The sequence below is a fragment of the Rosa chinensis genome, chromosome 6 (genome assembly GCF_002994745.2).
Source record: "Rosa chinensis cultivar Old Blush chromosome 6, RchiOBHm-V2, whole genome shotgun sequence".
NCBI classification, from domain to species: Eukaryota; Viridiplantae; Streptophyta; class Magnoliopsida; order Rosales; family Rosaceae; genus Rosa; species Rosa chinensis.
In genome coordinates this window covers 31,603,274-31,628,388 of record NC_037093.1, presented here as the reverse complement: position 1 = coordinate 31,628,388, position 25,115 = coordinate 31,603,274, and the positions used below count along the sequence as shown (strand labels likewise).

General features: G+C 38.1%; 1 protein-coding gene across 1 annotated transcript; it reads left to right on the top strand.

Moving 5' to 3' along the window:
- Nucleotides 1–19,443: 19,443 nt before the first annotated feature.
- On the top strand, nt 19,444–20,553 carry LOC112171184. The gene has a single exon (XM_024308405.1). It carries the CDS (start codon nt 19,444–19,446, stop codon nt 20,551–20,553), a length of 1,110 nt encoding a protein of 369 aa, XP_024164173.1.
- Nucleotides 20,554–25,115: the final 4,562 nt, after the last annotated feature.

Below are 25,115 nucleotides of genomic sequence, written 5' to 3'. Positions count from 1 at the left end.
TAAATGTTCTGTAACCTTTTATCCAATGTATGTTATTTTTCAGAATCTGTGCACTAGGGTGATCATGGGCAAGGGAGACCTGAGGGGGAGACTGTTTCACTTGGATTGCATGTACGCAGAGCCAACACAAGCACCGGAACAGCCTTTAGCCCTGACATTGAATTCTGACAGATTAAGTGAGCTATGGTTGTGGCATAGGCATTTGGGTCATCCATCTTTTGGAGTTATGAAGAAGTCCATGCCTTCATTGTTTTTGGGAGTTAGTGAGTCTAGCCTGCATTGTGAAACTTGTGCTTTGGCTAAGAGTCATAGGTCTAGTTATCCTTCAAGTACTATGCCTTTTGAGTTAATTCATTCAGATGTGTGGGGTCCTTCTAAACATTCTACCCTTTCTGGAATGAGATATTTTGTGTTATTCATTGATGACTTTACTCGATTATCCTGGGTGGTTTTACTTAAGTCCAAAGATTCTGTTTTCTCTGCTTTTACAGCATTCCATAAGCTTGTTCGTACTCAATATGATGCTCATGTTAAGGTCTTTCGTTCCGATAATGGGGGTGAGTTTGTCAATCATTCTTTTCATGAATATTTCCAACATCATGGCATCATACATCAAACTTCATGCTCATAGACACCTGAGCAAAATGGGGTGTCTGAACGGAAAAATCGTCATCTTCTGGACATGGCTCGGTCTCTTCTACTTAGTGCTAACATGCCTAAGTATCTTTGGGGAGAGGCCGTATTGTGTGCTTCTCATCTAATCAATCGTCTTCCGTCTGTCCCTCTTCAAGGTCATGTCCCACTTGAGGTCCTGTCTAACTATGTTTCTATTCCATCTTCTAATACTCTTCCTGCTCGTGTCTTTGGTTGTATTGCTTATGTTCATCTATATAAGAATCAGAGGTCAAAGTTGGATGCTAGAGCCCTTAAGTGTGTGTTTGTGGGGTATAGTTCTCATCAGAAAGGTTACAAATGTTATCATCCTCAATCCCAGAAGTTTTATGTCACCATGGATGTTACGTTTAGTGAAGATGCATGTTATTTTTTGCCTCCTGTGACTCCTTGTCAGGCGGAGAAGTCTTGTTATTATGAAGATTTGTTTAGTGGGCAAGATGGGAGACTAGCATCCGAGTTCTCAAGGCTAGAGTGTTATGGAACGGAACTTGAAAAATAGGACAGCAGCCCACCGAATGGAGAAGAGAATTTGGGTAGTCAGTTACTGACCAGTCTATCGGATCAGTCTGACCGGTTGGTTGAAGAGGAAGTTTCTGATTATGTTTCCGATGAAATTCCCGATGTCACCAATGCCGTTTTGAACAGTTCTTCTGTCTCTCCCTCTCCTTCAGTGGTCTCGCCTGCTCAATCATCACCCGAGGTAGGTTCTAATCATTCTTTATCTAATACTCCTTCTGTGTCAACTAGTGTTCCTTCTTCTGTGTCAGATATTGTTCCCACCAAAACTCTGCCTAGTCGTTCCACCCGTGGTCAACCCCCGAAGCACTATGAACCTACTCTAAATGCCAAAGCTAAATACCCCGTTGCTAATTATGTGTCGACCCATAGGCTGTCTAAACCGTATGTAGCATTTGTGAATCAATTATCTTCTGTGTCTCTCCCTAGTAAAGTGCAGGATGCAATGAGGGATGAGAAGTGGATGCAAGCAATGACAGTCGAAATGGATGCTCTTGAGAAGAATTGTACGTAGGAGCTAGTATCATTACCACCCGGGAAGAAGACAGTTGGTTGTCAGTGGGTGTATACTGTGAAACACAATTCAGATGGATCGGTGGACAGGTACAAGGCAAGACTAGTGGCTAAAGGCTATACTCAAAAGTATGGAGTGGATTATGATGAGACATTTGCACCAGTGGCCAAAATTAACACAATTCGGGTACTTCTTTCGTTAGCTGCTAATCTTGATTGGCCTTTACAACAGTTTGATGTTAAGAATGCATTCTTGCATGGTGATTTGCATGAAGAGGTTTATATGGATTTGCCTCCTGGATATGGTACTTCTACTGGAGAGCAGGTGGTGTGTAGATTGAAAAAATCTCTTTATGGTTTGAAGCAGTCTCCCAGAGCTTGGTTTGGCAGGTTCACCAAGTTCATGAAGAAAATTGGCTACCGGCAAAGCAATTCAGATCACACCTTGTTCCTTAAACATCGGTGTGGTAAAGTGACTGCCTTGATTATTTATGTTGATGACATGGTTGTGACAGGTGATGACTTTGAGGAGATTCAAAGGTTACAAGATCAGTTATCTTTAGAATTTGAGATGAAAGATTTGGGTAATTTGAAATATTTCTTGGGAATTGAAGTTGCTCGTGGGAAGGATTGTATTGTGTTGAGTCAGAGGAAGTATGTTCTCGACTTGCTGGCAGAAACAGGTATGCTTGACAGTCAACCTGTTGATACTCCTATTGAGCAAAATCATCGGTTAGCAGAGTACTTGGATCAAGTACCTACGAATAAAGCAAGATACCAGAGGTTAGTTGGCCGGTTGATTTATTTATCCCACACTAGACCAGATTTAGCCTATGCTGTTAGTGTGGTGAGTCAGTTTATGCATAATCCCAGTAAGACTCATATGGATGCTGTATTTCGTATTTTGCGGTATTTAAAGTCTGCTCCAGGGAAGGGATTACTCTTTTCAAAACACAGTCACTTGGATGTTTCCGGATACACAGACGCGGACTGGGCAGGTAATATTACAGATCGCAGGTCTACTTCGGGCTACTTCACATTTGTGGGTGGTAACTTGGTTACTTGGAAGAGCAAGAAACAAAAGGTGGTGGCTCGTTCTAGTGCAGAAGCAGAGTATAGAGGAATGGCCCGAGGACTTTGTGAGTTGTTGTGGTTGAGAAATTTGTTGAGGGATTTGGGATTCAGGCAGGAAAAGGCTATGCAGCTTTATTGTGATAATAAGGCTGCAATTGAAATTGCTCACAATCCTGTTCAGCATGATCGAACGAAGCATGTGGAGGTAGATCGACACTTCATTAAAGAGAAGCTGGATGGACAGATCATTATGTTTCCCTTCGTTCCTACTTAAGAACAGTTGGCGGATATTCTTACAAAGGCTCTCTCAAGTAAAGCCTTCTATGACTCACTTGACAAGTTGGGCATCCGTGATCTGTATGCACCAACTTGAGGGGGAGTGTTGGCGTGAGTCATGCCATGTAATTAGGATTGTGAATATTGTGTATTATTAGGATTATTCTGTTGTAATTAGTTTCCTAATAGGTCTTGATGTATCTTGTATATATACTCCATTCTTGGAGAAGGTAAATTACATCAGAAAATTCTCAATCTCTTATTCCTTTGTTCTGTTTGACTTCACTAACTTTAGTTGCTTATGTTCTTACTTATCTATCAAAATTTACAATAAAATTTATTTAATTTTTGTTGTGGTATGAGTTAGATTATAAAAATTTGTGTTTGAATTATTATTGGTATGAACCAGGAAAGAGCAAGAGTTTGAGAGGACAGGTTGCTGACCCAAGTGCAAGAAATATTGCTCGAATATAATTTCTGTACAGGTTGCTTTTTCTGGTTCATTTGTGTTGTATTGGTCATGTTTGTTGTATATGTGAATTTGTTACCTTACAAAGATTAATGTTAAAAATTGTATGTTCTGATTTAGTTACAGTGCAAGCATAGAAAGAGGCTGCTCCAGACCTGCAATGCAAGGACAAGTTTATCCTTCAGTGTGTAAAAACCAATGATGGTGCAACTCCAAAAGAGATTACTCTAGAAGTGGTACTTACAGTACACAATGTTGTGGATTCTGATGTGTATGGGTTCTTTATGTCGAATGCTATTCATTTGGGGGATTAGGGTTGTCTGTAGTTCAATAAAGAGGCAGGACATGTGGTTGTGGAGTGCAAATTGAGAGTGGCATATGTTTCTCCACCTCAACCCCCTTCTTCTGTTCCAGAAGAGTCAGAGGAAGGGTTTTCACCAAGAGGTTCAATTATGGAGAATGAAAATCTTAATGGTGTTAGAGTTTTCCAATGTGAGTACTTCAATTATAAGACTATATAATGACTATTTTCCATATTCAGAAGAAAGATATTGATTGGTTTCCTGTTTGTTGGTGATTTCAAGCTGCAGAAGGATTTTTGGAGCAGCTTGAAGCTCTGGAGAGATCCGCAGAGGTAAATGCCTTCATGTGCAGAAATTAAAGTCTTACATTAACTGTTTACTATTTTGCCACATATACCTCATCCAGATTCTGAGTTTTTCTTTGCAATTAAGCCACTGATATGCATTTTTTTAGGTCAGATATCTGTTACTTTGAAAAATAGAAGAGAGGCTGTACTTTTTGAATTTTAAAGAAATGGAAGCCCATAAGGATGACAAGAACCTAACTCTCTCCCAAAGCTCAAGCTCATTAACCCACACTTGCATCGATGGATTCACAATCTGATGATTTCAAGGGGGACCTATTCATCAATTTCATTAATTCAAGCACCAAATTCAGATGAGGTTTTACTTGCATATGAAATAAATAGAGATGTAAATTATGAACAGCTTTGCTTTGGTGGGTCATTGTGTGTGCTGCTGTGTTCAGTTTCTGTCTAGATTTTCAGGTTATGTAGATCTCTTGGTTTCTTGATTAAATTTGGCCATGATGCTCGCAGGTGTTCTTCAAAGGTTGATGATGCCATGAGCAGGAAGTGACATCTCTTCTTCGTGGTAGTAGACACAAAACCTGAGGCAAATTTTTGCCCTTTTCCTCTGTTTGATAGGTGATTAGTTTTTCACTTTAGATTAATTGTTTAAAGCTTCAATTTTGTTTTGTTTTTTTTGTAGTATCCTTTGCCTCATCAAGTAGGAAGGAGTTGGGAAAGTGGAAATCCCCGTGAGGCTGTAGATTTCTGGGGTTTGACCAAAAACCCATGTGAGCAAAACTCCCCAAGTTTGATTCTTTATCTCTCAGATTTTCATTTGGTTGTGGAAACAGTTTGTTACGTTTTGATTCAATTGGCCTGTTTTGGGTTTGATTGCTATGTGTGAGTGGATTTATTGTCAGAATACTTCAGCATCTGAATTGCCTGTTTTGGTAAGAGAAAGTTTGAAAATTGGGTTTATAGAAAGGGAAATATTATATTTTTATGCCAAATAATTGAGAGCTTCTATTCTCGTTTTCCATTCATGCGGGGGTATTTTTTTTTTTTTTAACTTTTTAATTATGCTTTTTTGTCTTCAAGTTTTTTACTCAGGATTTCATGGGTGGAAAACAGAGGGGAAGAAAGGATTTCGAAGGATTTAGTAAATAGGAAAGTGATGGTGAAGCGGTTGATATTGAGAACTGAGATAGTATAGTCACAAGAGTTCAGAAGAGTTCGCAAACTATAACACCTCTTGCAGACATAGTATGGTAGTCTTACTTTTCCTTATAGCTCCTCTTTTTTTCTTCTGTTTTGAATCTATTAGTCACAATTGTCCTGTGTTTTCAAATTACTGATATCAAAATTGTCAATAACAAGTTGTTGACCTATCCACTGGAGTAGAAGAAATTCTACTGGTCGAAGTGATTTGAGTCTTCAACAAAAGAAATTCTCAATGCAAGCTAGATCAAGAGACTTTCGATCGAACCAGATTTAAGCCATCAAACAACCAAAGAAGTTTGTGCAGTAATGATGGCAAATGTCCAGAAAACCTTATTAAGAGCAGCGATTTCACTTTACACCATGCAATCTTCTGCATAACTGTAGGTTATTTTCATCAGTGTGTGATAGCTTTCAACGGCTAACGCATATATGTGTATCTAGCTCATCCAATCTAGCTGACAATTGTTCATTGACATGTATCTGTTTATTTCCTTTATTTCAATTTGTTGCCACTTGTTCCATGCTAATGCTCATCAACTCATCAAGTTGTTGACAAGTTAATTTCGTAGATAAACAACTTTCTTTTATGATGGAAAAAGAAGTTTGCAGCCGTCGAAGATGAATGCTATTATGTATATAGCAAAACGTTGAAGCAAGGGCCAAGGGATAAGTAAACTTTAAACTTAGATGGTTTATTTTTTGACACTACTATGATAAGAACATCCTTTAAGGAGTAAAGAAAAGACATTATGGTTACGATTCACATCCCGCAGCAAAGCCCGGGCGCTGTTGTTAGTGACTAATTTCTAAACATGAACTTATTTTATTGTAAAAATATGAATTACTTCGTTTGACATTCTAAATTTAAAAATTATGAATTTCTTTCCCCTGGAAAAGCTTAATGGTGTCATTTGGTGAAGGTAAAAAAGATGGAATGAGAATGAGTAATTAATAATTTTTAAATATGAATTTATTTTATAGCAAACATATGAATTACTTCGTTTGGCATTCTAAACTTAGAAATTAGGAATTTCATTGACCTGGAAAATCTTAATGGTGCAATTTGGTGAAGGCAAGAAAGATGGAATGAAAATGAGTAATTACTAATTTCTGATTATGAATTTATTTTATCGCCAAAATATAAATTACTTGGTTTGTGATATGCTAAAAGTAGCACCAATTTAATCCTGAAAAATGTCATCGTTAGTATATGGTAAATAGGGATCGTTCAGTCCGGAGATTGAGGGTACACCTGTCATTGTAAAACAAATAAAGAATTAAAATAAATACAAAGTATAATATTTACAAAAATAAAACAAAGGATATATACAAAATAACGATACAAGGGGGGTTTTAACATTATGGTTTCGAAAATTAAAATAAACAAAATAAAGAAAATGTAAAAACACATATACAAAGGGGAAACGTAAGAAACAAAGATCAAAACCAATTCCATGTGATTAAACTCAATTCAAATCCTATAATTGATCACCTATGTCACGAGAAAGAAGTTGATCATGTGAAACATTTGAAGCAAATGATTTCCCATATTTTACTTTCCTTTACTAATTAATCTAAGTGAAAGCACTTAAACTAATCCTATTAAACATGCAATCAAAGTCTAGAAAGCTAGCTAATCAACACATATTCAACGCAAGAAGCATAGAGAAAGGATATCAACTTGAGTGCACAACCTAGTATGAATAAGTTCATCTATTTGCACTCCTCTTCAATTGAATTCGACTTTTGTCCAAAGCCTTTACTACTTTTGATCTAGGTTCACAAAACTATTAGGTGAATTGTTAACCTAAATCTAGCACCAATTATATGTAAACCCTAGATGTTTCGAACCATATAAGATAAACATAAAAAAGATTTCTATCAAGCAAATTCAATCGAACAAACTCATATAAGCAACTTAAAATCACAATCATAGAATTCAAAATCTTTATTCAAACATAAGAATTGGGCTTAAACTTTGCCCTAAATGTTAGGTTAACTAGAAACAAATTCATACGAATTCAAACGAGGAAACCAAAAAGATTACAAGGAAAAAGAATGAATTACACCGTGAATGGAGATAGAGATTGATGCAGGTGTATATGGGGTCCTGGTGTAATGGGGTTTAATCTGGGAATCACTCAACCAGATGATAGGGTTTGGGAATCACTTACCAAAGAACAGAGTATGCACTGTTGATAAACTTTCAATCACATTAATTTTCCCACAAGGCCAATATTACATGATATATATGAAAGACACAACTTAATTGAAGTTCAAGTTTCAATAGGACTCTCACTATGACCAAAGATGACTTGACAGCTTTCCATGCGCATGACTTGTTTTAGAGACAAGGAATTAAATTACTTCTTGCACTTCCAATGGACATTAATTAGCTTGCAGCTGGTCCTTTGACTGATGCATCAATCTGCCCTTCCCAAAGAAAACTCGTCCTCGAGTTTGGAATGGACCACTCGTTCCCATGTAACTTGATCAAGCTCACGCAAGTCTTTTTCACTAATCCATATGGCTTCAGACTTGGGCAGATTCTTCCAATGAACTAAATACTGTGTGTAAGTACCTCGACTAGTCGAAATGGCCCTGCTATCAAGAACCTCTAGTAAGGTAGTCTCTTTAGGTGTAGATGAGATGTCAATGTCTTGAAGAGCTATAGTAGTTGAATCTGGTTCACCATGAAACGGATAAAGATCTGAGATGTTGAAAACTGGACTGATGTTCATGCTTGCTGGTAGTTCAAGTTTGTAAGCATTAGGTCCAAGTTTCTTTAAGACTCGACAAGGACCAATCTTCTTCTTCTTTAGTTTGTGATAAGTACCAGTTGGAAATCTTTCCTTCCTCAAATAAGCCATCACCAAATCACCTTCTTGGAATTCAACATGTCGTCTGCGTGCATCAGCGTCTCTTTTGTAATTGTCATAAGCCCCTTCAAGATTCATTCGAACTTGTTCTTGAAGCTCACGGATGTGACTACTAAGCTCTTCAGCCTCCATGCTACTCTTGCCAATGTTAGGGACATGACATGATCCAATATATGACTTGGATTTCTCCCATATACAATCTCAAATGGAGTCTTTTGAGTGGAGCGGTTCTTGGAACTGTTATAAGCAGACTCAGCATGGGGAATCACAAAGTCCCATTGACGTTGACTATCACTATCAAGACACCTCAGGAGATTTCCCAATGTACGATTCACCACTTCAGTTTGTCCATCAGTTTGTGGGTGACAAGTACTGGAAAATTGAAGCTTGGTGGCCATAAGCTTCCATAAAGTTCTCCAAAAATGACTCATGAACCTGGTATCACGATCTGAGGTTATGGTCTTGGGAACGCCATGCAATCGAACAACTTCTTTGAAGAAAAGATGAGCTGTGTGTGAAGCATCTGTGGTATTTTTACATGGAATACAATGAGCCATCTTTGAAAACCGGTCCACAACCACATAAATTGCATCATTTCCCCGCTGTGTTCTTGGCAAACCCAATACAAAGTCCATGCTAATGTCTTCCCAAGGCTGGCTAGGAATAGGAAGTGGTTGATAGAGCCCACTATTTTGCTTTCCCCCTTTTGCTTGCTGGCAAATCATACATCGATTAACATTCCTCTCAACATCACGCCTCATCTTTGGCCAGTAGTACCTTTCTTGAACTAATGCCAAAGTTTTGTCTCTTCCAAAATGCCCACCTAGGCCTCCCCCATGTAACTCACTGATGATTTGAAGTCTTAGAGATCCTTCTAGAATACAAAGTTGATTGCCTCTAAATAAATAGCCATTCATCAACATGAACTCCCTACTTTGGCCAACGTCACACTCAACCAAAACTTTGCTAAAGAATGGATCAGAATTATAGTATTGTGGAAGCAAATCAAACCCAACAACTTCATAAGCCAAAGTGTTAAGCAAACATACCCGGCGGCTAAGTGCATCAGCTGCTTTGTTCTTTGCACCAGACTTATGTTTAATAACAAATGTATATTCCTGGAGAAAACAGACCCATTTAGCATGTCTTGCATTGAGCTTCTTTTGAGCACTGAGAAAACGAAGTGCCTCATGATCAGAATACAGTACAAACTCCTTATGGATTAAATAATGCCGCCAAAACCTCAAGGATTGCACTATTGCATAAAACTCCACATCATAAGTGGAATAACGCTTCTTGGCGTCATTTAATTTCTCGCTGAAGAAAGCGATTGGATGCCTATTCTGACTTAGGACAGCCCCAATTCCCACATGAGATGCATCACATTCCACCTCAAACACTTCTTCAAAATTCGGCAATGCTAGGATTGGTGCTTCAGTAAGCTTTTGTTTAATTAAGTTAAAGCTTTCTTCAGCGGACTTTGTCCAAGTGAATGGACCGGCTTTCATACAATCTGTGAGAGGAGCAATTATGGCACTGAAATTCCAAATAAAACGTCGATAGAACGTGGCTAGCCCATGAAAACTTCGTACCTCAGAAATGGACTTGGGAAGTGGCCATTCAACAATTGCTTTAATTTTCTCATCATCAACTTTAATTCCTTCTGAACAAACTATGTAGCCCAAAAATGCTACATTATTTTTCATGAAAGAACACTTCTTCAGATTGGCATACAATTTCTCCTTCCTCAAAATCTCTAACACTTGGTGAACATGATGCAAGTGTTCATTCAAATTACTGCTGAATATGAGAATATCATCAGAATAAACAACCACAGATTTGCCAACGAGAGGTTTCAATACCTGACTCATTAATCTCATGAAGGTGCTTGGAGCATTGGATACCCTAAATGGCATGACATGCCACTCGTAAAGCCCATCCTTAGTCTTAAAAGCAGTTTTCCATTCATCACCAGCTTGAATTCTTATTTGATGGTAGCCACTACGGAGATCAATCTTGGAGAATACTTGTGCCCCATGAAGCATATCAAACATGTCCTCAAGTCGGGGGATGGGAAACCTGTACTTCATTGTAATTTTGTTAATTGCTCGACTATCTATGCACATCCTCCATGTGCCATCTTTCTTTGGTGTGAGAAGAGCAGGAATAGCACAAGGACTGATACTTTCTTGGATATATCCTTTCTTCAAAAGCTCTTCCACTTGTCGTTGCAGCTCTGCATGTTCCTTTGGAGTAATCCTATAATGTGGTAAATTAGGTAGAGTGGCACCGGGAACCAAATCAATTCTATGTTGAATATCTCTCATAAGTGGTAGGCCAAACGGTAACTCTTTAGGAACAACATCTGAAAACTCATCCAGTAAATTCCAAATACCTTGCGGTACTTTCAAACTCCCTTCCTCATTTGTGCTAGGATAAGCCATGATAGCATAGGCAATCCCACTCTCTCCACATGCTTCTGCAAATTCTTTCATTGACAAAAGATTGATAGGTGCCTCCTTAGGTACTGCTTCTTTAGATGGAGTTAAAACATATATGATCCCTTTGAGATTGAGAGAGTATGTGTTGTTATAGCCATCATGATGAACCTTCCGATCAAATTGCCATGGCCGCCCAAGTAGAATGTGACATGCATCCATGGGAAGTACATCATACCAAATTTCATCTTGATAATTACCAATAGAGAATCTCACTAAGCATCTTTCCTTAACTGGAACTTCACCACCCCTTTTGAACCATGAAATTTTGTAAGGTCTTGGGTGCTTTTCACATTTTAGTTGTAGCTTCTCAACCATCCCTCTTGCCACCATATTTTCACAGCTTCCTAAATCAATTAAAACCACACACTTCTTACCATAAGCTATACAATGAGTATGGAAAATATTTGTTCGCAGCCAATGATCTTCCCCTTTTGACTTAGGTGCAGCCAAAACACGTCGTATAACAAGGCTCTCAGCTCCACTATCTGGTTCACACACTTCTTCATGAATATCTCCCTCTCCATCAGTGTCATAAATTGGCAAGTCATCATACTCTTCATGGATCATGTTTAGACTAGCTTCTTTGTTTTTCTGTGGACATTCATAGGCCATGTGCCCTTCCAAACCGCATCGAAAACAACTGACATCTCTCTTCTCATGACCTTGCGAGCTACTAGCACGTTCATTCCTTCTATCTCCAAAAGACGACCAATTAAAGGTTCTTGGTGCTCTTGATTTCTCATTTGAAGTTCCGCTCCCTGGAGTCTTCACAAAACGCTTTAAAGTTACTCTCCTCAATTTCTCCTCTGCTTTTAAAGCCATCTGATAACACTCTTCCAGCGTGCGCAAATGATGCAAAATAATCTCATCATATATTTCTTGTTTCAAGCTACTTCGATACCTTGCAACTATTTGATCATCAGTTTCTTGCAATTGCAGACGTCTCAAAAGCTTATAGAACTCTTCTGTGTAATCAACCACACTTTGGTCTTGCCTTTGACGAAGATGATGAAATTTAAGATATAGAGTTTGGTTGAAATCATGGGGCAAAAACATGTCATCCAGTTTCAATTTCATTTAAGCCCAGGTTTTGACACGTTGTAGTCCCTTTCGTTCCCGACGTTGCTAATATTCTTGCCACTAAGTTAGAGCAGTACCTTGGAGCTTTGTGGCTACAAACTTCACCTTCCGATCTTCAGACGTATCCTTCCATTGGAAGAAGGTCTCTAAAGAGGCAACCCAATCATAGTAGGATTCGGGATCTAGCTTACCATGGAAATCAGACACATCAACATGAACACTTTTATCAACATTTTCTAATGCCTTTGCAAGGCCCTCCATTGCCCAAGTAGATTGAAATTGCACTTGTTCAGACGTAGTCGTACCGAAACTTGAGTCGTCAGAGCCTCCATGTTCTTGTTCTTCTGGGATATTGAATGGTTGCGGAATGCCACCACCAACATGATTTCCACCCCCTAGAGTGGGGAGCCGCCTCAAGATCTCTTCCATCATTCGGTGCAAAATTTCATTGGATTGTCTCAACTCATCTATCTCATCACGTTGATAAACGTCATCAATTGGAGCTGTTCGTCTACGATTGCCACGCCCCCTCACCATGAAGGCCAAAAAGAAAACACACACACCAACAATAAGATTGGTCAGCAGAAAACCCGCTCTGATACCACTTGATGCAGGTGTATATGGGGTGCTGGTGTAATGGGGTTTAATCTGGGAATCACTCAACCAGATGATAGGGTTTGAGAATAACTCACCAAAGAACAGAGTATGCACTGTTGATAAACTTTCAATCACATTAATTTTCCCACAAGGCCAATATTACATGATATATATGAAAGACACAACTTAATTGAAGTTCAAGTTTCAATAGGACTCTCACTATGACCAAAGATGACTTGACAGCTTTCCATGCGCATGACTTGTTTTAGAGACAAGGAATTAAATTACTTCTTGCACTTCCAATGGACATTGATTAGCTTGCAGCTGGTCCTTTGACTGATGCATCAAAGATGGAGAGCTTGAAACGTTGGACTTGAATCTTGGAAGCAAGTCTTCAAGGCTTCACGGCTTCAAGGTGGATGATGGAGGCTAGGATTTTCATGGCTCCTTCTTCTTCTTCCACTCCTTGCTTGAAAACGAAGAACTTGAAAACTAGAGAGTGGAGAGAGAGGGAGAGAGCTTTGACGTTATGGGAGCTTTCTGAATGGGAGAATGTGTTGAAAAACGTCCAAGGGTGTGGTGTATATATAGGGGACATGAACTTGGTCTCCAAGCTTCATGAATCTTCTTTTATTTTCCCAAAGAATTATCTAATAATTCCACACAGCTTCAACCAATCAGATAGCGCTATGTTAGCTCTATTGTGTCAACCAACCAATCAAAATGCTCCAAAATAAGTCCATAATCCTCTAAATATATTTTTGCCGAAAATCTAGAGATTTAATCTGATTCTATTCTTCATTTCCGGCCAAAATATCTTGAGGGAATTTAGGAATGAATCTGGACAACTAATCTGGACTTGTTTTGAGCCTTATCTTGTTGCACATACTTCACCCTTCCTTGAAATTCTCCAAAGCATATCCCAACGTCATATCCTTGATGATTTTCATGTTATCTTCATGATTCTCTCTTGATAATTCACGGAAAAATAAAGATTTAATCCTAAAAATATCTCTTTTTCGTCCAAAAACCCAACATCAATTGGGCTCTTCTCATTTTGCCGAAATCCATATTAATCTAGAAGATTTTTGGGCCTCCATGTGTCATCTCCAAGCCATAAGATCTCCTAGTGCCTCCAGGATTCTTCTATTAACGCCATTTCTCTTCATTTTTTCTATCATGCTTCCTGGTTGGCTCAGGAGTCTTGCTTTGGCAAAGTTTCCTTTTCTGAACAGGACAGGATTTCCTGGCTGGACCAGGAAAACTTCATTTCTTATTTTCAGCTCATTCTGGCGGCACTTGTGCCTTGTCTTAGCCTTCTCCAACGTTCTCTAGCTTTTCTTTCTCTTTTGAGCTCATTTCAGCTTCGTTTGCTCCTTGGGACTTAAAAATAGAAACTTTTATTAAAGTTACCAAAAATAGAAACTTTCTAAAAATAGAAACTTTCCTAAAGAAGAAGGATTTATTTAAGGAAATAACTAAGTAAATATGAGGAAATAACACTTAAAATGTCGCATTAAAATGCTCCTATCAGTTTGACATTCAAAATTTGGAAATTGTAAATTGCTTTGCCCTGTAAAATCTTAATTGTGCCATTTGGTCAAGGTAAAAAAGATGGAATGACCTTTCAAAAAAAAAAAAGAAGATGGAATGAAAATGATTAATTAATAATTTGTAGATATGAATTTATTTTATTGCAAAAATATAAATTACTTGGTTTGGCATTCAAAATTTGGAAATTATGAATTTCTTTGCTCTAGAAAATCTTAATGGTGCCATTTTGGTGAAGGTCAAAAAGATGGAATGAAAATGAGTAAATAGTAATTTCTAAATATGAATTTATTTTATCGTAAAAATATGAATTACTTGGTCTGGCATTCTAAGTTGAAAAATTTTAAGAACTATACACCACATATGACCCACTCCGAAGATTGGTACATTAGTTTTCAAAGAAATCAAAATCCACCATGCTTGCAGCACTTCCCTTCTTCACTCAGGTATACAAGTATCAATCACATATGATGGCTTACTCATCCACCTTCCATGGTTCATACCGAGCCACCAAACCAGCCACTTTACTGATTCTATCAAGGGGAACCCCATTTCCAATTCAAAGTGGGTGTCACCGGTTCAAGTGGTTCCCAAGAAGAGTGGCATGACGATTGTGGCTAATGATAAAGGAGAGCTTGTCCCTCAAAGAGAAGCAATTGAGTAGAGAGTGTGCATAAACTACCGGAAGCTCAATAATGCTACAAGGAATGATCACTTTCTATTGTCATCTATTGATCAAATGCTGGAGAGACTTGCCGGGTATGAGTATTATTACTTTCTCGATGGGTATAATGGCTACAATCAAATGCTCATTGCTCCGGAAGACCAAGACAAGACCACCTTCACTTGTCCATGTGACACCTTTGCCTATAGAAGAATGTCATTTGGTTTGTGCAATGTACCAGCAACTTTCCAAAGGTGCATGATTTTCATTTTTAGTGATATGGTGGAGAGATTCATTGAAGTATTCATGGATGACTTTATTCATTCGATCAATGCCTACACCATTTGGCCCTTGTGGTTCAAAGATGTGAAGATTGCAACCTAATCTTAAAGTGGGAGAAGTGTCACTTCATGGTGAATGAGGGAATTGTCACTACTATAATAATTCTAATAGATAGCACCTGACAGACCCGCTCCCGGATTCCACCTTAGAAAACTAAGTGGACCTGTGTAGACCAAATTAAAGAGAGATTCTATTGAAAATTCGACATAACCTCCCCTAAAATTGGACTACCCAAAACTATATAAATCAATCAATACACTTCTCATATCACATATCTCCAATCCATTAGGACCTCCCGCCCCTCACAAAATCAATTTCCAATAACCATCAATGAACAGATAAATCAAAGTGTCCCTCGTTCAACATTTACACGCAATTCCAATAGACCTCAATTTTGTTGGAATTTACTTAGAATATTTCAAAATACCAGCTATATTGCAACCTCCATTGGACCTTTAATTGCAGATGGCAATAATCATTAACTTTCTTTGATTGTGATTGACACCAAGATTTCATCAGTTTACTCATATATCATTCATTTGTTCAAAGTCTGCAATTATGGTGGTTCTTTATTTGCTTTCTTCCATTTTGGTTTACTCATCAATGTCAAGATACATATTGCCTTTCTGTTACATAAGGTACAGAGTTTAAATGTCATTCCTATTTTGATGTTTTGATTCTTCCTAATCAATGTCATAATATTCCTTTCAGTTACATAAGTTACATAGCTTAATTGCAATTGTAAAATTGTCATTGCATTGATCATTCCTGCCATATATATAATCCCTAGCTTTCCAAATCAAAACACACAACAAAACTCAATCCTTTGTTTCCTTTTCGAGCTCAAATTTCTCATGTGTTTCCTTTAATTTTCTCTATTCCACCAAAAGAAAGTTTTCAAGTTGTTCGATTCGATCCAAGTATTGTGAGTGTACACCTACAAGGATCGAGGTTCTTGTACCCTAGAGGGTAGGCCGTCAACACTTGCTACACTGAGATATAATCTCCGAAGGGCAGACATCTACTCTTAAGGGTAGTGTACCACATGCCTCAACCTACAAGTTCTTACTCAAAGCATCATCCATCTCCAAAATTTCCAACAAATTTACTTATGGCATCTCAAAGCTCTTCTAATTAACATAAGAAATATTACTAAGTAAACTATAAGACTGATGTCAGAAGATCAAGAAGATCAAGTGGATGTATGCCTTTGATGTGGATATGGATCCGACCTCAGCAACGCTAACCTGAGGAAAACAAAAAACGAAAGAGCCCTAAGAAAATCATAGAAAACGTGAGACAAGCTCAGTGAGAGGACTAAAATAATTTAATATTGAAAATACTTTAATAAATCTTGTTTTTCTTAAAATCATTTCTCTTTTGTAAACCTTTGGCGTGCAATTAACCACTTATAGTAAAAATACAAGTTAAAAAAATTATAAGTCACGAATACTTCAAAATACCAAATTGTATGACAAACTCGTAACAAAATAAACACATTGCTTTAATAGGATTTCATAGGAAAACTGGAAGTAATAACTGGGGAGTAAACTCAATACATGTTTTCAAAGGTAACTTAGTCCAAAGATATTTCGCATAGCTTCCAAAACTAAAAAGCATTATCAAACTTGTACCCAAAAGCTGGTCATACACCTACAATGAGCTTTATCAAAATAGGCAAAGTGTGGCTGACAACTGGTCATACACTCATGCTGAGCGAACTCAACATGAGCGGAGTGGGGGATGGGGGAGAACTTGGATTATGTCTCCCCATCCAACTTGGATTATATTGCTTTTTATTTGGAGAGGGAAAACAAAGTTATTTCAGTCACAGTAGCACATTTCTCAATATATGTCAGCTACATTTTTTTTTGTTTCCTTTGAGTATAAGAATCAAGAGACTTGAGCCTACAAATTGGATTTCCAAAAAACATATGCAAAACTTGGCAAAAATCTGTCTTCAAGAACTTTTTCCTCTCAAATCATCATAACTTTCTTTAAAGAATGTGAATCCACATCCCTTGGAAAGCTACTATTCATATCTTTTCAATCATGTATGGCCTACCTACTAATTCTATGTGAGAAAGTACAATTTAATTGTTAAAGTTGGTGTGTAGAATCAATTCTGGTGATTCAAAATTGTAGGCAAACGAAAGAAGTTCCAGAGCTAAAAAAAACCCTGTTCTTCTAGAGAGAAAACACGCCGCGCTGCGCTTGCTTCTAAACTGAGAACTTTCTGCCCAGTCCGACGGCACGCCCTCTCGGCGTCGTCGTCTGACGGGCTAGAGAGGACCTCGTGTCTGGTGGTGGGTTGTCCTGTAAAAAGCTCAGCCGGAGTATAGGCTGCTTGGTGATGGTCTTGCTGTCCTGTTTGCCTGGAGGTTGCGTTGGCGAAGGGAAGCGGTCGTGGGGATTCGATCTGGAGATGTTGGTGAGCTGGGTTCTGTCGGGTTTGGATCTGATCGGAATTTTTCGATCGGGTTCGGTTCGTGTGGATCCGATCTGGAGAGGGGAAGGTTTGGGAGAGGTGGGGCGTCTTTCTGGCGTGTTGGGAATGATGAAAGGTTGATGGGTCGACCTGCATTCGTCTACCGCAAAGTGGGTGCTGGTGGTGGCATGGTCGGTGATGGAACGGCGAAGGAGTTGCAAATGGGATGGTGGTGTTGTGGCCAGTGTAGCCTGCAACTTAGGCTTGGGCTAGATGGAGGTTGGGCATGGGCTACAACTTGTCTATATTTTTATTTTATGTTGCTTTGTTTTTTAATTTTAGTACTATGTGGCTTATTGCCAGCAATAAGACCCTCCCATTATTTGGTAGGGCGACGTGGGCTTAGTCCCGGTATGCACATTCATTGTGCCTTGTTTGGCCTAGTGAGGCGGCGAGTTATTTTCTTGATCAAGTGGACGCAACCTCCTAGTGGCATGATGAAATTGAGTGCCGCCGGATTTATTTATGTGCGGCAACATAGTGGGAAAGCTGTGCTATTTGTAATGATGCTTCTTCGTTATAGAGTTATCTTTCCGGTATGTCACCGCTATGTCAAAGCAAATGGAGTAGCCATTCGTGCACTCTTTGCTAATTGGTGCTTGTTAGAATACATAGATTTTGTAGAGAGTCCTAGTATTATTTCAGGATGTTCTCTTTATGCTTATTGTAATCTAGGGTTCAAGCTCTATGTCCCCCCCCCCCTGTATTCTGCAATTTCATGAATAAAGACCTGAGGACAGCCGCACCAGCCCAAAAAAAAAAAAAATTGCAGGCAAACTTTGAATCATATGTTCACAACATTAAGGCTTAAAAATCATTCTTTTCTCCAATTTGACCTACAAAGCATAAAAGCCAAGTAAATCATTCAAAAATGACAAGAGCTAAGTCTAAAAATTCTGCAATTAAGGGTATACAATTTATATGTGTATATGTGTGTGTGTGTGTGTGTGTAATTATGAATCTATCACTACATATTCTCTTAAGTCTTGTGAAAAATTATCAAGAAGTATTATAAAAGATTCAGAGTGTCATTTTCTCATGTGTATAGTTGTTTTTACGGGTTTAGGGTATAAAAAAATAAATGAAATTACGAATCTATCACAACATCTTCTCTTCAGTCATGTGAAAAATTATCAAAAATTACTATAAAGGAATTAGAATGTATCATTTCTCATGTGTATAGTCCTTGACATGTGGCCAAGTTTAGGTCATAGTTTTGAAAATGATTACAATTTTTTTTTACGAAACTCATCCTTAATTTATCAAGCTTTTTGAATCAGATTCACAAGGTTTAACTAAGCCAAGATCGGGTAGAGTGGATTTTTTTAGAATCTGTGATGCTACAATTTGGTTTCAATCCAGTGTGGGTGAATTGGATAATGTGTTGCGTAAAGACAGTCTCTTACTCCTTCGTCCTTAATGGTGAGCCTCAAGGAATTATTACCCCTACTAGGGGGCTACGGCAGGGTGACTCTATCTCGCCGTACCTATTCCTACTCTGTGCTGAAGTGCTATCTAGACTTTTATTGAAAGCGGAGAATGATGGTCTGCTGCATGGTATAGCAATCTGCCCAGGTGCGCCATGTATCTCCCACCTTTTTTTCGCTGATGATTCATTTATTTTTTTCAAGGCAGATTTTGAGGATACTCTCGTCTTGAAAGAAATTCTGAAAGAGTTAGAAAGGATGTCAGGGCAGATGATCAACTATCAGAAAAGTAGTGTTAGCTTGACATGATCAAAGCCTACGATCGGGTAGAGTAGATTTTTTTAGAATCTGTGATGTTACGATTTGGTTTTAGTCCAGTGTGGGTGAATTGGAGCCTTGAAACCAGAGAGAATGGGCAGTATCATTCATGGAGGAGATTTTCACTCAAACAGAAGTCAACATCATTGCCAGCATTCCCTTGAGTGTTAGAGACCGGGAGGACAAGCTAGTTTGGCATTTTGACAAAAAAGGAGTCTATAGTGTCCGCAGTGGGTATCATACTTTTCGGTTCACTGAAAATGCCACTAGCCGCGCCTCTTCATCGGGGAGTTCATTTAGGGTGGCTGATTCTCATTGGACTAGATTGTGGAAGACTCATGTTCCCCCAAAAGTCCGATCCTTTATGTGGAGGGTGCATAGAAATATACTGCATGCCTACAAGAGTCAATTTGGCTCAAAAATGTGTGCAGTTGGATACTAGATGTGTATTTTGCAACAATTATGCAGAGGATGCCCTGCATGTTCTAAAAAATTGCAAGAGAATTGAGGAGTATTGGCTATGGGGCCTGCTGCAACTTGAGGTACGTAACCACCCTTCATCTAATGTTCATGCATGGCTTCTGCATGTTTATGATTTGCTGCCCAATCACAAGCTAGAGCTCTTCTTCATGCTTGTTTGGGCAATATGGGTGGAACACAACAATGTTACTTGGAAGGGGACCTCCTTTTGTCCCGTGAATACTGCTACCTGGGCTACCAAGCTCCTTGAGGACTACCATGCTGCCCATCCGGGGTCACCAAAGAAGAAATCAAGGCATAAAACTAAGTGGCAGCTGCCACCTCAAGGTAGGTTGAAACTTAATATTGATGGCGCGTTTCACAGCGCTACTGGTCAAGGGGGTATTGGGGCTCTCATCAAGAATGAAGATGGTGTGTGTCTCACTGCAATTGCACGTCCCTTTTCCCATGCTAGATCTGCCTTTCAGATGGAGTTGGAAGCCATGAGAGCAGGACTTTTACTCATCATTCACCAAGGATTAGTCAATGTTGATATTGAAACTGACTGCTCTTTGGTGATTGCTGCACTCAAAAGTGACACGGAGGACTACTCTGAAGTTGGTTGTATTGTTGAGGATTGCAAAGCATATCTGCATGCAATTTCTTCTATTAATCTATACTCTATCTATCGTGAAGCAAACGGTGTGGCCCATAGATTGGCACACCTTGCTAGTGTTGATTACTTAGATGATTATTGGTTAGATGAGACTCCTGTGATTATCCGGGATGCTCTCTTTGAGGATTCTTGTACTAGTACTCGAGGTGTAGGTAATATGTCCCCCTCACTGTACAATCATCCTTCTTATTCTATTAATAATATTTTCGAGCGTGGGGCTGAGCCTCCCAGTTAGGCTGGGTTTCAAACCCCGTTTCAAAAAAACTAAGCCAAGATTAGTTTTTTTTTTTTTTTTTGAATCAATCCATCAATGATTGTATTACTAAATGCTTAAGCCAGAATGACCATTATATACTCATCCGCTACCATTCAAAGATAGACAAGAGGTTGTAGAGATAACACATGGTACATAGTGCTAGACCCTTTATTAGACATCTGGGGCTTATTTATTAAATAAAGCCTATTTACCTGCACAAGAGTTAGTGCTCAATTTAAAACCCTATCAGTGTAGAAAGAGCAAGTAGGGTTTGTTCTCAACCGGAGATTAGGGCTCTTATTAATTCTTGCAAAAATAAAATGTTAAACAAAAAAAAACAAATATATATACAATATTTACGAAAAGCACATAGAAGGGGATTTTAGGATTTATTGAATTAACAACTAATTATATACAAATGACACATCAAAACACAGAATCAAGATAGAGTTATATGAATGGAACAAAATTAGATATAGTTAACTACTACTAACATGTTAGCAAGGTTTCAAAGTAACAATCACGAATCAAAACATGTCATAGCAAGGAATCGATCAAGAACAAAGATGAATCCATACAAAGTTCTTTTTACTTCCCTTAATTAAATTAACTATATGAATGCGCACCATAGTTTACCCTATTAAGTATGCAATTACCAATTCTAGCTAATCACAAAACAAGAACACAATTTGCACATTAAGCACATATGGAAGTTTGATCAATTCAAGCCAAGAACACAAGTTAGAACGCTAATCAAGCATGCAATACACATTGTTAATTTCTTAAGTATTTATAGGTTTTTCACTTTAATTATCAAGACCTAGAATGCTAGCATCTTAATATGGATTCAATTACATGCTCATTAATCAAAATATGCATCCAAAGAGCAATAAACACATAAACTATAATTTATTTGCACAAAACCAACAATCATGCATAACAAATATGCAATTGCAATTCATAACCTTAAAAACCTAAAACATGCTTCATAGTATTCGAAAACTGCATATCTAAAATCAACACTTCATCCAAACATGCAATCACAAATCATAAAACCAAAACAAAAATTGAAATCGAAATTGATTTAGGATTGAAACCGAAATTGTTTTACAAAGCAAAAATGAAAACATAAAAAGGTATTCATGGTTACACTTTTGAATTCTTCAAGAACGCGAGAAGCTTGAAAGGTGGTGGAGAGGATGAGGGTCACGGCAAGGTTGCTTGAATGGAGAGGAGGATGCTTCGCAGTCTTGAACTTTGAAGATTGAATGAATTGCCGAAACTATGAGAGGAGATGGGGACGAGTTTGTGTTTTTGATTCTGAATTTTGTGGTATTTATAAACGTCTCACAAAGATCCCTTTATACAGTGCACGGCTATCTCAGGTATTTGGTCGAAATCTACTTCAATGATGTCATCCAACCAATCAAAATATTCCTTGAGAAGTAGAGAACAATCTTGAATCTGCTATGTATTCTTCATTGCCGAAAATACTATGTATCTTCCCTAAAAATGGTCTTCAATCAACTCCTATGCAATCAGGAAACCAAAACTAATATTTATTCTCTTTATTTTCTTTTCCATAATTCACGGAGTAGATTTTTCTTCAAAATTCCTTCTTTTTATGCCTTTCCCAAAATCTTCTAGTACATTCCTCTCTTTCTCACTACAAAAAGCAAACACTATGGGAGAAGAACTCATCTTGACGTCAAAACCATTCTAGAAACTCATGTGCAAGTCACATGCTTCAATCTTTGGGCTAGGCTTCTTCAATTGGACAATTTCAAAGCCCATCTTTAATTGTGTTGTCATTCTTGGTCTTTTAGAACTTTCTTGAACAATCCTGAGCCATCTTGAAGCCACAACATCTCATAGTCTTCCCAGGTATCCTAGAACCATCAGGACTCCTAATGCAAACATGTTTCCTAGTCTGACTGAGACTGTCATTTCTTATTTCCGAACATCATTTTTCCAAGCTCACTCCTAGGACTTAGGATTCCTACTTCAACTGGGATTCCTTTTCCTAGTAGAATTGGAAAAACTTTATTTCTCCATTTCTTTCCATTTCTACTCTAATAACTCCTTGCCTTCCATTTATAGACTCAAAACTACCTAAAAACACAAAACTAAGTTAGAAATGATAGTGATAAGGAAACAACTAAGTAAAATGTAGAGAGAATAGTGTTGGATCATAATTCATATACATATTTGTGCCCTAAAATATTGAAATTACTTGTTCTAAAGTCTAACTTAATGTTTACTAATCCAATTCCATTATTCCCCTAATCATGTACTTTACTTAACCTTTGTGTTTATATATATATATATATATATATATATATATTCACACACATATATTTATTATTTTTTCCTTATCATGCTAGGAAATGATGAAGAAGCATTGAAATGCACTAAAAAGTCAACCTAAGCATATTTTCCTACTCCAGTTAGGAGAAAGCGAGATAGACAAGGAAGAAGGGGCGGTAGCTTGAACAAACAAACTCCAAATGAGTTAAAATTTCCAGATCCATTCTAGACATCCTAAGGATCATTTCTTATGAAGATTGCAAGAGCTAGTTCGGAGTGTAACACCTTCAAACGATCGATCCAAGTTTCTGACTAAAAGAAGAAAAAAGGCAAAACGAGACTGTTAATGTTTGTGACCGAGGGGTCTAATTAACGTAAGAGAAAGAGAGAGAGAGAGAGAGAGAGAGAGACAAGAAGTATAGTGGTTCGTCTCCGCCTTAGCGGGAGATTACGTCCACTTGAATATTGTACTATGTGTGTTTGGGCCTTGCGGCCCAAGGGGATTACAAAGTGTGTAATGAGGTGATGTTTAAGTAGGAGAAGGCATTCCTTTTATAGGTGAAGGAAGCCATCTCCTTTACATGGTTTCCGATGTGGGACTCAAATACCACTATTCTAGTGTAGAAAAGCTATGTTGTGAGGGCAACTTGGCAAGGCCGGAAAGGTGGCTTCCCGGCGACGTATTTACCACTTCCGGATACCGTAACGTAGCTTGAACATAGGGCTACGGGATGCATGTCTTGGTTGGGCCTCACTGTGGCTTGTGGGTGTCCCAAAGAGGGTGTTACTTATGCTTGGTGATGTAGCAAATCCTCCATGCATAGTGAGAGGTATCTACAGGGACCTGTACGGATTCCAGCAGCATTTTCGGCCAAACTACGATGGTGAATTAAGCTCTAAAATTTTACCATGATGATCTACATTTATCAAGGAACATTTGGTATCAAGAAGTCAAAAGCCAGTTCCGAAGTCTCTGTGGAGATTCAATTGAAGGAAGCTTCAGAGAAAGAAAACGTATCCTGGTCAAAACATGGCAGTTTGGCTTAGAACCTTCTTTGGACGGATTTCTTGTGCATTTTTAGAAGGTGTATGATGCTGAAATTATCAAGGAGAGCCCTACAAGAATCCTACAAGATTATGGCAAGATTAGTCTATTATATTATCCTTTGGATAATAGACATCCCTATGCACATTTTCTCCTTTGGTTGTCACATTGACTTTGGTGACCCAAAACCACCCCAACACTCTTCATTTTCATGTTTCAATCCCATGTACAATAAAGAGAGCAACTGCTCCTCTCTTCTCCTAAGTCATCTTTTTTCTACTCTACACTCTAATAGCTCATCATTACTTCCCTCTTTTTACTCCATTAAAGGAGGAAAACAAAGAAAGAGCTAGCCATTGATTTGTCAAGCTTCAACTAGTTCATTCTTTCCTTAACTCTTAAATTTACCTTGATGTACTTTATAGATTTGATGCTAATTTGTATGACTATGAGTGAGTAGTTACTTTGTTGGGGCTAGGGTTGAAAGCCCTAGCCAAACTTGTATAAATTGATGTTTAATTTACATTTGATATTATTTGTGATTAGTGATTTTCATCTTCATATGCTAATTCAAGAAGTGAATGCATTCATTCAAACTTAACTATTTTGAATATGTTGTATTTGTTATCTCATGAAAAAATATTTAGGGAGTAGTTAATCTTGAGCATTGATAGCATGATAGCATCCTCTACGTGCATGTGAAGGTTGTGAGTTAAAATCAACTAGATCTAGGATTGGTTTGCTTGCATGATTATCTAAACTCAAAGCTTTATGCATCCAGGAACAATGAATTGAGACTTAATCGGTAATAGGAATTGTTCTTAGGTAGTTAATTCTAGACTTATCCAGTTGGAATTGATAACATTAAAGGAGTTTAAGCCTTTGTAGTCTTATCCGATGCAAAGAGCGTAATTGGGAAATTAGAATAGCATCATTTGTATTTGAACTTCAATACTAGCAAGGGAGGTTAGTGGTAGACAATCCTACCCCTAACTTCATCCATTATATTACTAGTTTAGTTTAGAGTAGTTTAGTTTACATTTGAGCATTTATTTTAATTTGGTTCACCACTCTATCCAACAAACAATGTCACTACCACCACAATGCACATACTCATCATGAGCTAGATTTTCTTGTGAATTTAGGTTTGTGATTGTACATTTGCATATTCTAGCTCTCCTTAGCTTAA